The sequence below is a fragment of the Ranitomeya imitator genome, chromosome 2 (assembly GCF_032444005.1).
Source record: "Ranitomeya imitator isolate aRanImi1 chromosome 2, aRanImi1.pri, whole genome shotgun sequence".
NCBI lineage: Eukaryota > Metazoa > Chordata > Amphibia > Anura > Dendrobatidae > Ranitomeya > Ranitomeya imitator.
The window spans coordinates 456,267,301-456,280,580 of NC_091283.1; the positions used below are offsets into that span (position 1 = coordinate 456,267,301).

Genomic DNA, 13,280 nt, shown 5'->3' on the forward strand with positions numbered 1-13,280 from the left:
GTCCTTTTATTCCCACAAGGTATAAACCGCTTACACTGCCTATTTAGGATGTTCTTAAACATTTCCCATTTATTATCTGTATTCTCATTTCTGAGGATATTGTCCCAGTCAACATGTATTAGGCACTGGCTGCATGATACCAGGCAGGTATGTTTCATAGAAAAACATTTTTTAAAAGCCGTCCAAGGCCCGAGCCATATGGGAGACTAGGTGAAAAGATTGGCCCCTGGCAACTTCTCCCTGCCTGCTGCCTGTGACAAGGCTCTCCCAATACATGCATGCAGGGGGAGACCTGTCAGTCATTGGCAGCGGGTGGAGAGAAGCTGGCTGTTAACGTATATTTTTCTAAGAAATGCTACAGCATTTCGAAGTCAAACCTACAAAGCTGGAATCATTCAGCTGGTGTCTGATATATGGTGTCCATTGATTGGGCAGCATGTATCATCTGCCACGTTCCCTTTAAGCTCATGCCCTGACTGAAAGAAGTAACCACTACCCTTGCCTGTCTCTTAAAGTTGTTCTAGTTAAAGGGTTTTTTTACATTCACAAATGTGGTGTCCTAATGATTGCATAGTTGTAAAGCAACAAACACAGAAGATACTCACCTTCCCCACAAATCCAATCTCTATGTATTGGCTGCAACAAATTAGAAACCAATCGCTGAGGGCAGCGGTTCTCATGATGTAGACGTCTCGAAAAGTGATGGAGAGCTCCACTGGACCCAGGGAGGGCAAGAACCATCGGTGTTTGTTGTTTGGGCGCCACTTTTGTGAGAGTGGTAAACCCCCTGTTTGTGACCATCAATACACTATGTACAAGTTATGAGCCATGTTTAGACCCAAAGGCCACATGTGTAACTCCATTGTAATATGGTCAAATCCAGAGGTCTGGTCATGTTGGTAGTTGTAGTTTTCTATTTAGACAGAATAATAGAATTCTAGTATGATCATGTTGGGAGTTATAGTATATAGATATATAAACAGACCATTGGATTTCTAAGCTCACAGGGAGAACATGTCTCCACTTAGAGGAAGCATATGTACGGAAATCTTCACAGCAGGATGCGCACATCACGTCTTCTCTGTACTGAAAAAAATGAATGAAGCATAAAAAAAGATTTAATCTCCATAGTAAATGTCTCCATCAAGTCAGTTACTTTACAAATGTCTCTCACGTTTATTAGACAGGACGCTGAACATACATATTTATTAACATCAACATCAACACCCATCTGATCTGACATAAATAACAAGATGAGCGGAAGAAATAAAGTGCAAGTATCGAAATGCAAGCAAAAGTCACAAAACATGGAGGATCACAACTTTACACATTGTATGATCAGTCTGTACAGTGAGGCATAACCAGAGAGCGCCCGGCCTGGACAGCCCGCTATGGGGATCAGTAGTCAAGACAAATCTGTATTGGTTATTTAGTTTGCTCCTTGTAAGGATATATCTATCAGACAACACCGCTCAATACATGGGTCCTGCTACATGCATGCACAGTGAAAGTCTCTCTTACCCCACAAACAAAGGTCAATGCAATTAAATAAAAACATAATAAGCCCAACTAATGGCAGAATGAAAAATATCACTATAGCACACAATGATAGATAAATCTAAAATAACCCAATATCAAGACAATAAATACATTATGTTAGTGTAGTGTCAAGGAAAAAGGTTAAAGTGCAACTGCAGTCAGTACTGATCCTTAAAATAGATTTTGCAACAAATGATGTGTTTATTATGCATGTCATGGTCATTCTTTGTCATTCTTTTCCCTTTTCAGGAACCAAGAACTAACTACTTCCTATGTACAAGAAGAAAATATCACTTTTATAATACTGCCCACTATGTACAAGAATATAGCTTCTATAATACTGCCCTTATGTACAAGAATATAACTACTATAATACTGTCCCTATGTACAAGATTGTAACTACTATAATACTGCCCACTATGTACAAGAATATAGCTTCTATAATACTGCCCCTATGTACAAGAATATAACTACTATAATACTGCACCCTATGTACAAGAAAATATCTAATATAATTCCGGCCCTATGTACAAGAATATAAATAATATAATACCCTCCCCTATGTACAATAATGTGACGTCAATAATACTGCCCCCTATGTACAAGAAAATAGTTAATATAATACTGCTCCTAACTACAATAATAGAACTAATACTGATCCTATGTACAGGAATATAAATGCTGTAAGACTGTCCCTATATACAGGAATATAACTACTATAATACTGCCCCTATGTTCAACAATATAACTACTATAATACTGCCTCTATGTACAGGAAAATTACTACTACAGTAGCGACCAAGAATATAACTACTATTATACGTCTCCTATGTACAAGAACTAAACTTCTGCCCCTATGTAAAAGACTATAACTACTATAATACTACCCTATGTACAAGAATATAACTACTACAGCCCCTGGCACAAATTATGGAATCACCGACCTTGCAGGATGTTCATTCGGTTGTTTAATTTTGTAGAAAAAAAAGCAGATCACAGACATGACTTTCTGGCTTTAAGAAACACTAAAAAAAGTCAAGAACAAAAAATGTGGTAGTCAGTAATGGTTACTTTTTTTTGCAAAGCATAGGGGAAAAATTATGGAATCACTCAATTCTGAGGAAAAAATTATGGAATCATGAAAAACAAACAAACAAACAAACAAAAAACCACTCCAAAACATCACCAGTATTTTGTTGCTCCACCTCTGGCTTTTATAACAGCTTGCAGTCTCTGAGGCATGGACTTAATGAGTGTCAAACAGGACTCTTCATCAATCTGGCTCCAACTCTCTCTGCTGTTGCCAGATCAGCTTTGCAGGTTGGAGCCTTGTCATGGACCATTTCCTTCAACTTCCACCAAAGATTTTCATTTGGATTGAGATCCGGACTATTTGCAGGCCATGACATTGACCTTATGTGTCTTTTTTCAAGGAATGTTTTCACAGTTTTTGCTCTATGGCAGGATGCATTATCATCTTGAAAAATGATCCTTTCAATTGATGGGATAAGAAAAGTGTCCAAAATATCAACTTAAACTTGTGCATTTAATGAAGATGTAATGACAGCCATCTCCCCAGTGCCTTTACCTGACATGCAGTCCCATATCATCAATGACTGTGGAAATTTGCATGTTCTCTTCAGGCAGTCATCTTTATAAATCTCATTGGAACGCCACCAAACAAAGGTTCCAGCATTGTCACCTTGCCCAATGCAGGTTCGTGATTCATCACTGAATATGACTTTTATCCAGTCATCCACAGTCCACGATTGCTTTTCATTAGCCACTTGTAACCTTGTTTTTTTTTGTTTAGGTGTTAATGATGGCTTTTGTTTAGTTTTTCTGTATGTAAATCCATTTCCTTTAGGCGGTTTCTTTCAGTTCAGTCACAGACGTTGACTCCATCTTCCACCCATTTGTTCCTCATTTGTTTTGCTGTGCATTTCCTGTTTTGGAGACATATTGCTTTAACTTTCCGGTCTTGACACTTTGATGTCTTCCTTGGTCTACCAGTATGTTTGCCTTTAACAACCTTCCCATGTTGTTTCTATTTGGTCCAGATTTTAGACACAGCTGACTGCGAACAACCTACATCTTTTGCAACATTGCGTGATGATTTACCCTTTTTTAAGAGTTTGATAATCCTCTCCTTTGTTTCAATTGGCATCTCTCCTGTTGGAGCCATGATTCATGTCAGTCCACTTGGTGCAACAGCTCTCCAAGGTGTGATCACTCCTTTTTAGATGCAGACTAACGAGCAGATCTAATTTGATGCAGGTGTTATTTTTGGGTATGGAAATTTACAGGGTGATTCCATAATTATTTCCTCAGAATTGAGTGATTCCATAATTTATCCCCTATGCTTGGTTAAAAAAGTAACCATTATTGACTACCACATTTTTTGTTCTTGATTTCATTTAGTGTTTCTTAAAGCCAGAAAGTTGCCAGTTGAAATGACTTTAATTTTGTAGAAAAAAAGCAGATCACAGACATGGCACAAAACTAAACAACTGAATGAACATCCTCCGAGGCCGGTGATTCTATAATTTTTGCCAGGGGTTGTATAATACTGCCCTTTATATACAAGAACACAACTACTATAATACTGACCGTATTTACAAGATTATAAGTATGATAATACTGCCCCTATGTAAAATAAATACTATAACACTGCCTTCAATGTATCTAAGAATATAGCTGCTATCGCAATCCTACATTATTGACTAGAATTGCATTCTAAGCTTTTTCCACAATTGTTAACATGACATTGGTTGTTTTTGAGTTTCAAAAAAAAATCTGAAAGAGAATCTCATTCTAAAACCCAGTACCATTTTGTGTCTTATCAGATCATACTGATCATAGCAGGAGAAAGGGAAGGTCAAGATATCATAAAGCAGATGTCTCAAACCTATAGCACATCTTATGTTGCCTAAATGCAACTCTCTTCATACCAGCGGTTTGGAGACCACTACTATAAAGAGTGAAGTCTGTATCACCTGTATAACCTTTACAATATGCAGTAATATTGCAGTGTGATACTCACCTTGGTTTACCCTCCCCCTGTACATCCTCTCCTCCTGTTCATAGGCTTACTGTTTACTGTACCAAAATGGATTTTTCCGCTAGTATTTACAGAGCGGATGAAGGAGGGTGCAGATCAGTGGTCCCAGACTTATTCCGTCAGCTGTTATTTACAGAGTTCTGGCATTCACATTAATGGATGGCTTGGTGAGGCAGATACAGCAAACCCTATCGCCATCTGTCTGTGCATTACTGACAGAACATCTTTGCCTGCGGGTTCCTCAGGTTTAGAGATTCACAGTCCTTTTTGGTATACTTCACATCAGTGACTGTAACATAAAAGTCTCATGAATAATATACAAAAACAATTCAATAATTTAGTCCCCCCTAGACAAAAAAACTTCTGGTCTACTGAAATCTACCATGTTGTAGAATGACTACACCAAGAGCTCCCGGGAATGTGACAAACAATATTGCCTCCTATCCAGCATCTTGAGGGTTGTCAACAACCTCTTGTACATTAGGAATCTGTCTAGCTAAAGGAGTTTATGACAACCCCTTTTCCTTATATCCTATTAGGTTACTTAGATGTAAATTGTGATTGGTCCCCCACTGAGTGCAATCCTCTAAATCACTAAGGGTACCGTCACACAGTGGCACTTTGATCGCTACGACGGCACGATCCGTGACGCTCCAGCATCGTAACAATATCGCTCCAGCGTCGTAGACTGCTGTCACACTTTGCAATGTATGACGCTGGAGCGATAATGTCATGACGTATGTGCGATGTAGAAGCCGTTGGTTACTATGCGCACATCGTATACAATATCGTGCACACCTTTGTTACACCATGCGATCATGCCGCCACAGCGGGACACTAGACGACGAAAGAAAGTTTCAAACGATCTGCTACGACGTACGATTCTCAGCGGGGTCCCTGATCGCAGGAGCGTGTCAGACACAACGAGATCGCTGGAACGTCACGGATATATCGCTGGAACGTCACGGATCGTGCCGTGGTAGCGATCAAAATGCCACTGTGTGACGGTACCCTTACAAAGAGCAGAAGGGGACTAGGAGGTACAAATGCTGTATTTGTATCCAAGCCCTGAAGCCAAATGGGCCCAAATATTCTTCTGCTCCATATGAGACCAGGTCTATAAATGTCTTGTCATAGTTAGCTAACTTTTTTTTTTTTTACAGATTTAGCACTTGTAACCAAGCCTTTATTCTCTGGTCCATGTATTACAAGATCAGCATGCTATGCTACATTTTCCCTGAAGCTGATCACCAGAGCTTTTCTCAAGCAGGACCGAGGCTGGCTTCAATCCTAGTGACATAAGACATTTAAGCTGTAATGCTCATATTATTGCATTAATTGGCAAATAAATTTAACCTTTGGATGTTTTGTAAAGCTGAGTGTTAACCCTCTTGGAAGCTGGAATGGCAGCCATATTGGTTGTTATCCAAAAGCAATGTAAACTACAAGAAATCATGAATAGAACACCCAACATATTCATTACGACCTGTGCAAGATTTGTCAGGTAGAGATCCTTCCACATAAATACCACGGTAATGTATACTATATTCATAACTCATGCATCCATGTGTCTATAGAGGACTTTCGAGACGACATGGCTTCTGCCGGTTACAGTTTTGTGCGAAGGGTCTAATATATATATTTATTATTTGGAGATAAATGAGTTTATCTTCTGAAGAAGATTGATGTCTCCAGAGCCTGAACTCACAAAATATGCTCCAGACGATCTTGACAATGAGAACCATGGACTTTTAGAAGCTCAAGTTATGAAACTTTTGGAAGATGACTTTATGTTGTCTTCAGTATGGAGTATCTCTGGTGATCTGGGTAGAGAATGTGTGGTTGGTGCTAGAGATACTGTTGGATTTCCTGGTAAAACCGAGGTGCTTTTTCTTCCTTCTCCATGGTGGGCATAAAAAACTGAGGGTAGAAACAAATATCTGGCGAAAGTTTGCAGATACCAGGTTGTAGAGTATTGGATTGATGGTAGAGCTTACGTAGAAGAGGACATTGGTCAACATGTAGAAGTAGTGGTAGAAGTCATGAAGTTCACTGTGAATAACAAAAAAAATAGTTACTTCATATAAAACTAGTATTTTAGATTTGATGGTGGAGCTTGTAAAGTGTGAAGACTGCTCTCTCGATGTTGAAAGATCCTTCTCCGAGGTCTTCAGTTGGGAAAATCTAGATCATATTTGCACAATGAGCATGTGCCCTGAGGCCTTCAATATACCTACAGTAGGTGGCCCCTTCTGAACACCAGTCCTTCCCAGGCTTGCTCTATCTACAAAGTTTTGCTTGGTTGTCTCTAGAACCAACTATTACTTAATTGTGTAGAGCCACATCAAAGTGTGATCACCTCTTCTGCATGTGGCTGTAATAGGAATCATTTGGGGTGAGAAATAGTTGTCCATACCAAATTTTTGCCATGTAACAAAGCAAAGCAGTATAGAATGTATGTCAATTTTGCAACCAATAGACTGGACTGCTGAATCCGATGACTCTGACTTACACATTGACCTTAACCTTGGTAATGTAATGTTAAGCCTCGTGGTTCCAAACTTCCTCTAATATGTCTTTACTCTACATGTAAATATGTGATATTGACCCGAACACCAAGCCTTATTACAATTGTTAGACACTGATCTAACAGATTATTTTATGTTATTACTATGTTAAGACGATGTTGTGTTAGACCAAGGCTATGAGGTTTACTGCTACAGAACTCCTGATTATGTAATCTTCCAGCAAGGAAGGAGTAAAGAAAATTGAAGAAATTCCATCATCTTATTAAATTAATGAAATTAAAAATTTTAAGTGGATGTTTGGAAAATGTTCAACGTGATTCTATATATATGTTGACCTCTGTGTCATTGCTCATCTGCCATTGAGCTAAAAAAAAAAAACAGTAATAAGTGTGCACTGTGGGATATTTGGTGGATTGAAAAATGGGTTCCACTACTTCACTGGTTCTAGTTCATATTCAATTTTCCTTCGTAGTTGATTTAATAAGCACTGACACAATACAGTGATGACAGAGTTCGACATTGGCTGCTGGCCACATGCTTGTGTTGCTCCTCAATATTTGACCAACACCTTGTCTTGTCAACTGGTATTGGGCACAATTCAAACACACAGCAAAAGGTGTTCAGTGATTTAATAAGGAGGTTCTCCTGTCCAGTGGTGTTCAACCTGTGATTTATAGGAGCGTTTTCAATACCTCTAGTTGTTAAAAAACTCAGCAGACTGTGAACACCAGCACTGCAGAGGTTGTTCAATCATTAAGCTGCCAGCTGGCACACTTTCAGACTTCATGGGAAATTTCTGTCAGGTTTCTAGTTTGAATTTCGAGTAGTACCATATCAATACTCCTCAGGAATGGAATCTAGGGAATCTAGAGGGGGAACATACCCTTGGGCCTCCACCAACTTAAGGGTCCTAGAGGGCCTCCACCACTCTCACTGGCAAGGTGCATGCATTAAAACAAGGTCCTTCTGATAGCTGTTTTTGGACAAATTTACCAGAGCTGTAGGTTGATGCTTTTAACTATTTATTTTGAAGTACCGTAAGTTGCTCAAATGTTTTCAGGACTCCCTATGATCAGTGTTGCAAATAACTATGCAGTCATATACATGTTTACAGGGTGTTTAAAATCTATTAATAATCTTTATTTTTTATATAGCGCTAACATATTCCACAGTGCTTTACAGTTTGCACACATTATCATCGCAGTATGTCTTTGGAATGTGGGAGGAAACCCACGCAAACACAGAGAGAACATACAAACTCTTTGCAGATGTTGTCCTTGGTGGGGTTTGAACCCAGGACTCCAGCGCTGCAAGGCTGCAGTGCTAACCACTGCGCCACCGTGCTGCCCAATTTTACTACCAATACATCACATCAGTTGGTAGGCAATACTTTGGTAATATAATACAGTAGTAAACTTCCTAAGAGAATGGGATTGCGATAGATAAAATAGGGGATTTATTTATAGGATGAGGCAGCGATGGCAAATTGGGACTTTCATTGATGTGATGGTGCAGAGGTCCCATTTTGCAATGGCTGCTTTATTTTATTTATTTATGCCTCCTACTCTATCACAGTCCAATTATTTGAGGACCGTCATGGTATTGACTGAAACGTTACCTAACAATTCATGGACTGCCATTAATACATTTTAAACACCACTGCAACATATCAGTGAGTTTTACCTTTTTTTGTAACACTAGTAAAGGGATATGACCTTACTAGAACATCGCCCATTGGTGGAATTCTGTGCACCTTCACGTAATCCATAACTCCATAGACTTCAGTGGATAACGCATGCTCATCCCTTTTGTCTAAAAGTGGCTACTATTATAATTCAGGTTGTACAGATTCCTATGGAGGGATGACCAGGGACATTGACCAACTTTAATTTGGCATACCTGATGTCATGGTGTGAACAATATGTGGGTGAAGAGAAAAAAACAATATATGTGTTAGGACTGGCGGAACGCACCAAGACAGATGGTATAGATACGTTCGCAGTCCGGGGTCCACCGTGCAGGTGAAAACCTGCTGCTAGCAATTAGCAGACTATATGGCGGTACACTAGAGTATACACGCGTGGGTTAACCTCACCCAGCGTGAAAGAAGCAATCCTGTTAAGGCACAGGACCGCGGTACCGCACCTAAAGCGCGAGCAAGTAGTCAGCGAACTCAACCCCAACTGGGATTGAAGTCCGATTAGACCCTTGCTGGCGCAACACCGCAACTGGGTGTGAAATGAAACAGAAGAGCATGCGGTGCCGCACTGACGAACGCCACTAACCACCCAGGCTTGGGTAAGGAAAGCACAGAGGAAGTGCACGGCGCCGTACTGGCGGTCACAGCAACTGGACGCTATAATGTGTGACTAGTGCTGTAGGATAAGTCGGGCGCTAGGTAGCAGCCATACACCTTCCGCGAACAGTCATACTATAGGGTAGGGGTATCCAAGGACGACTTGCATTCACAACATACACACATTAGCAATTGTTTGACCATACTAGCGCATGGCCGTGCGGTCATGCGCAGTTTATATAGCAGCAGCACAGGAAGTGGCCACAGCACTTTTGCCCTTCTAGGACCTGCCAAGAGGACCAATGGAATGTGCTGCAGAGCCTGAGCACATGACCCTCGATCTCCAACGGGAGACCTTACGCTGGGCATGCTCAGTACGTGCAGACAAGGACTTAGTCCCAGAGAAGTCCGCTCGCTGCTGACCAGCACAGACTTTAATAGCAGAGACTGGAGAAGCAGCAGTAACTCTCAGAACAGAGTGAGAATGAGCAAGACGCTGGGACCGACGTCCTTGCTGAGCAGACTCCACTGCGGCTGGACAAGAATGGGAGACCGCAGCGGAGGTGGCTCGAGATTCCCCCTGTGCAGAAGCGGGAACTCAACCCCTAACATGGCCCCCCCTCCTTGGGCCTCGCTACATTCGAAGGCAGCAATGAGCTGCAGAGCCCGAATGTGCTCAGCAGGCTCCCAGGACCTATCCTCAGGGCCGTAACCCTTCCAGTCCACCCAAAAAAATTTTTTGCCACGTACCACCTTGCACCCCAAGATAGCGTTCACCTCGAAATCGTCCGTAGACGAACCCGATGTCCCAGCAGATGACTCAGAAAACCGAGACATGTATACGGGCTTAAGGAGGGACACATGAAAGGTGTCGGTGATACCAAGGCGTGGAGGAAGGGCCAGACGGTAGACCACAGGATTAACCTGTTCGAGGACCTTGAAGGGACCCAAGTAGCGAGGAGCAAATTTAGTGGACTCAACTCGCAGCCTGATGTTACGGGCGGAGAGCCACACCAAGTCGCCAGGAGCAAAGGACGGGGCGGGGCGCCGATGAGCATCGGCGGAGGACCTCATTCTCTCCTTAGAGGCCCGAATGGCATCCTGAGTGCGGTCCCAAATATCCCGTGCCTCCACAGCCCAGTCTGCCACCCTGGAGTCTGCGGAAGACACGGGCATAGGCACAGGTACCCGTGGATGCTGACCATAGTTGAGGAGGAATGGGGTTTGTCCAGTGGAGTCGGCTACGGCGTTGTTCAGCGCAAACTCTGCCCATGATAGCAAGGATGCCCAGTCATCCTGCCTGGCTGAAACAAAATGTCGCAGGTATGTGACCAAGGTCTGGTTGGCCCTCTCTACCAACCCATTCGTCTCGGGATGATAAGCGGAAGAGAGATTCAACTCAATACTGAGAAGACGACACAGCTCTCTCCAGAACCGAGACGCAAACTGGGGACCCCGGTCACTGACAATTTTGTCAGGCATACCATGTAGGCGGAAGATGTGCTTAATGAACAACGCAGCCAAGGCCCGTGCAGAAGGTAACCGTGGTAGCGGCACCAAATGCACCATTTTCGAGAAATGATCGGTGATGACCCAAATGATGGTACAGCTGCGAGACTTGGGCAAACCCACGACAAAGTCCATCCCGACCATCTCCCAGGGCCTATCTGCCACCGGCAAGGGATAGAGCAACCCAGCTGGCCTTTGACGCGGAGATTTATTTTTGGCGCAGGAGACACACGCCAGAATATAATCCCTGACATCCCGGACCATATGCGGCCACCAGTACGTCCTCGCCAGTAGCTCAGATGTCTTCTTTGTCCCAAAGTGTCCACCCACTCTGGACGAATGAGCCCAAGAGAGAACCTCCGGTCGCAAATTAATGGGCACAAAAGTCTTGCCCGGAGGCACAGACTCAAGCGAAACCGGTGCTACGGTTCTCAGGCTCTCAGAGGGAACAATAAGCCGAGGCTCCTCTTCCTCCTCTTCAGTTGACATAAGGGAGCGAGAGAGAGCATCAGCACGAATATTCTTCTCCCCGGCGAGAAAATGAAGAGAAAAGTGGAACCGGGAAAAGAACAAGGACCATCTGGCTTGGCGAGAATTTAGCCGCTGGGCTGTCTGTAAGTAGACCAAATTTTTGTGGTCAGTGTAAACCTGGAAGGGAAACCGCGCACCTTCCAGAAGATGTCTCCACTCTGAAAAGGCCAACTTCATTGCTAGCAGCTCCCTATCCCCAATGGAGTAGTTTCTCTCCGCTGGCGAGAAAGTCTTAGAGAAGAAGAAGCATGGATGCTTCCGACCTTGAGCATCCTTCTGGTAGAGGACTGCTCCAGCACCAACGGACGAGGCATCCACCTCCATTAGGAATGGCTTATCCACATCGGGACGATGTAAGATGGGAGCGCTAGCAAAGTGGGACTTAATAGAAGTGAAGGCCTTGGAGACCTCTTCCGACCACAATTTAGGATTCGCTCCCTTCTTGGTGAGGGCTACCAAGGGAGCTACCACAGTTGAGAAGTGGGGAATGAACTGGCGGTAATAGTTAATGAACCCCATAAAGCGCTGCACCGCTTTAAGAGAATGGGGCTCTTGCCAGTCCATCACAGCCTGTAGTTTGGCAGGATCCATAGCCAATCCCTGGGCGGAGATGATATAGCCCAGGAACGGCAAAGACTCCTGCTCAAACATACACTTCTCCAACTTAGCGTAAAGAGAGTTTGCCCGTAGGAGGTCGAAGACTCTGCCAACATCTCTCCGGTGGGAGTCAATATCTGGAGAAAAGATGAGAATATCATCCAGATAGACTACAACTGAGGTGGAAAGCATATCCCGGAAGATGTCGTTGACAAAGTCTTGAAAAACGGCTGGGGCATTACAGAGCCCGAAGGGCATCACCAGATACTCATAGTGCCCATCTCTGGTGTTAAACGCCGTTTTCCATTCGTCCCCCTCACGGATGCGAATCAGGTTGTAAGCACCCCGCAGATCTAATTTAGTAAATACCCTTGCTCCCCGAAGCCTATCGAAGAGCTCAGATATCAAGGGCAAAGGATACTTGTTCTTAACGGTGATAGCGTTAAGACCCCTGTAGTCTATGCAGGGACGTAGCTCCCCATTCTTCTGCACGAAGAAGAACCCTGCCCCAGCAGGTGACACTGACTTCCTGATAAACCCTCTTGCCAGATTCTCTTGAATGTACTGAGACATGGCCTCCGTCTCCGGGAGAGATAATGGATAAACTCGACCCCGGGGAGGCTCCGCACCAGGCAAGAGATCGATAGGACAGTCATAGGGGCGATGGGGCGGAAGGGTCTCCGCCGCCTTCTTGGAGAACACGTCTGCGTAAGACCAATATTGCTTGGGGAGAGAGGATAGATCTGCGGGTACCTCAGTAGTAGCAACCTGAACGCACTCTCGGTGACACCTACCCCCACATGATTCACCCCATCCCAGAATTCTGCCTGAGGACCACTCGATGTGAGGAGAGTGGTACCGTAGCCAAGGTATCCCCAACAGGACCTCATCAATACCCTCAGGAATGACGAGCAGAGAAATAATCTCCTGATGGGATGGCGACAGGGACAGAGTAACAGGGATGGTCTGATGTGTTATCTGTGCGGGGAGTGTCGACCCATTCACCACTCGTACCGTTACTGGTTGAGATAGCATAACCAGGGGTATTGCGTGACGTTGGGCGAAGGCAGAAGACATAAAATTGCCCTCCGCCCCAGAATCCACGCAGAGGTCTACCGAGTGGGAGGATGAGCCAAAGGTAATTGTCCCCTTAAACGACAATTTGGAGGCAAACGTCGCAGTGTCTAGTGCACCTCCACCTACTACCACTAGACGCTGA

The 13,280-nt window shown here is 43.6% G+C and overlaps 1 protein-coding gene across 1 annotated transcript in view; it reads right to left on the bottom strand.

The window, feature by feature from the left end:
* Positions 1-1,152: 1,152 nt before the first annotated feature.
* Positions 1,153-13,280, bottom strand: part of NTSR1 (neurotensin receptor 1) — a 281,156-nt gene continuing 269,028 nt past the window's right edge. The window contains exon 4 of the mRNA XM_069751164.1: positions 1,153-6,652. Within this exon, the coding sequence (XP_069607265.1) occupies positions 6,400-6,652 (253 nt within the window). The 3' untranslated portion in view covers positions 1,153-6,399. The remainder of the gene's footprint in view (positions 6,653-13,280) is intronic.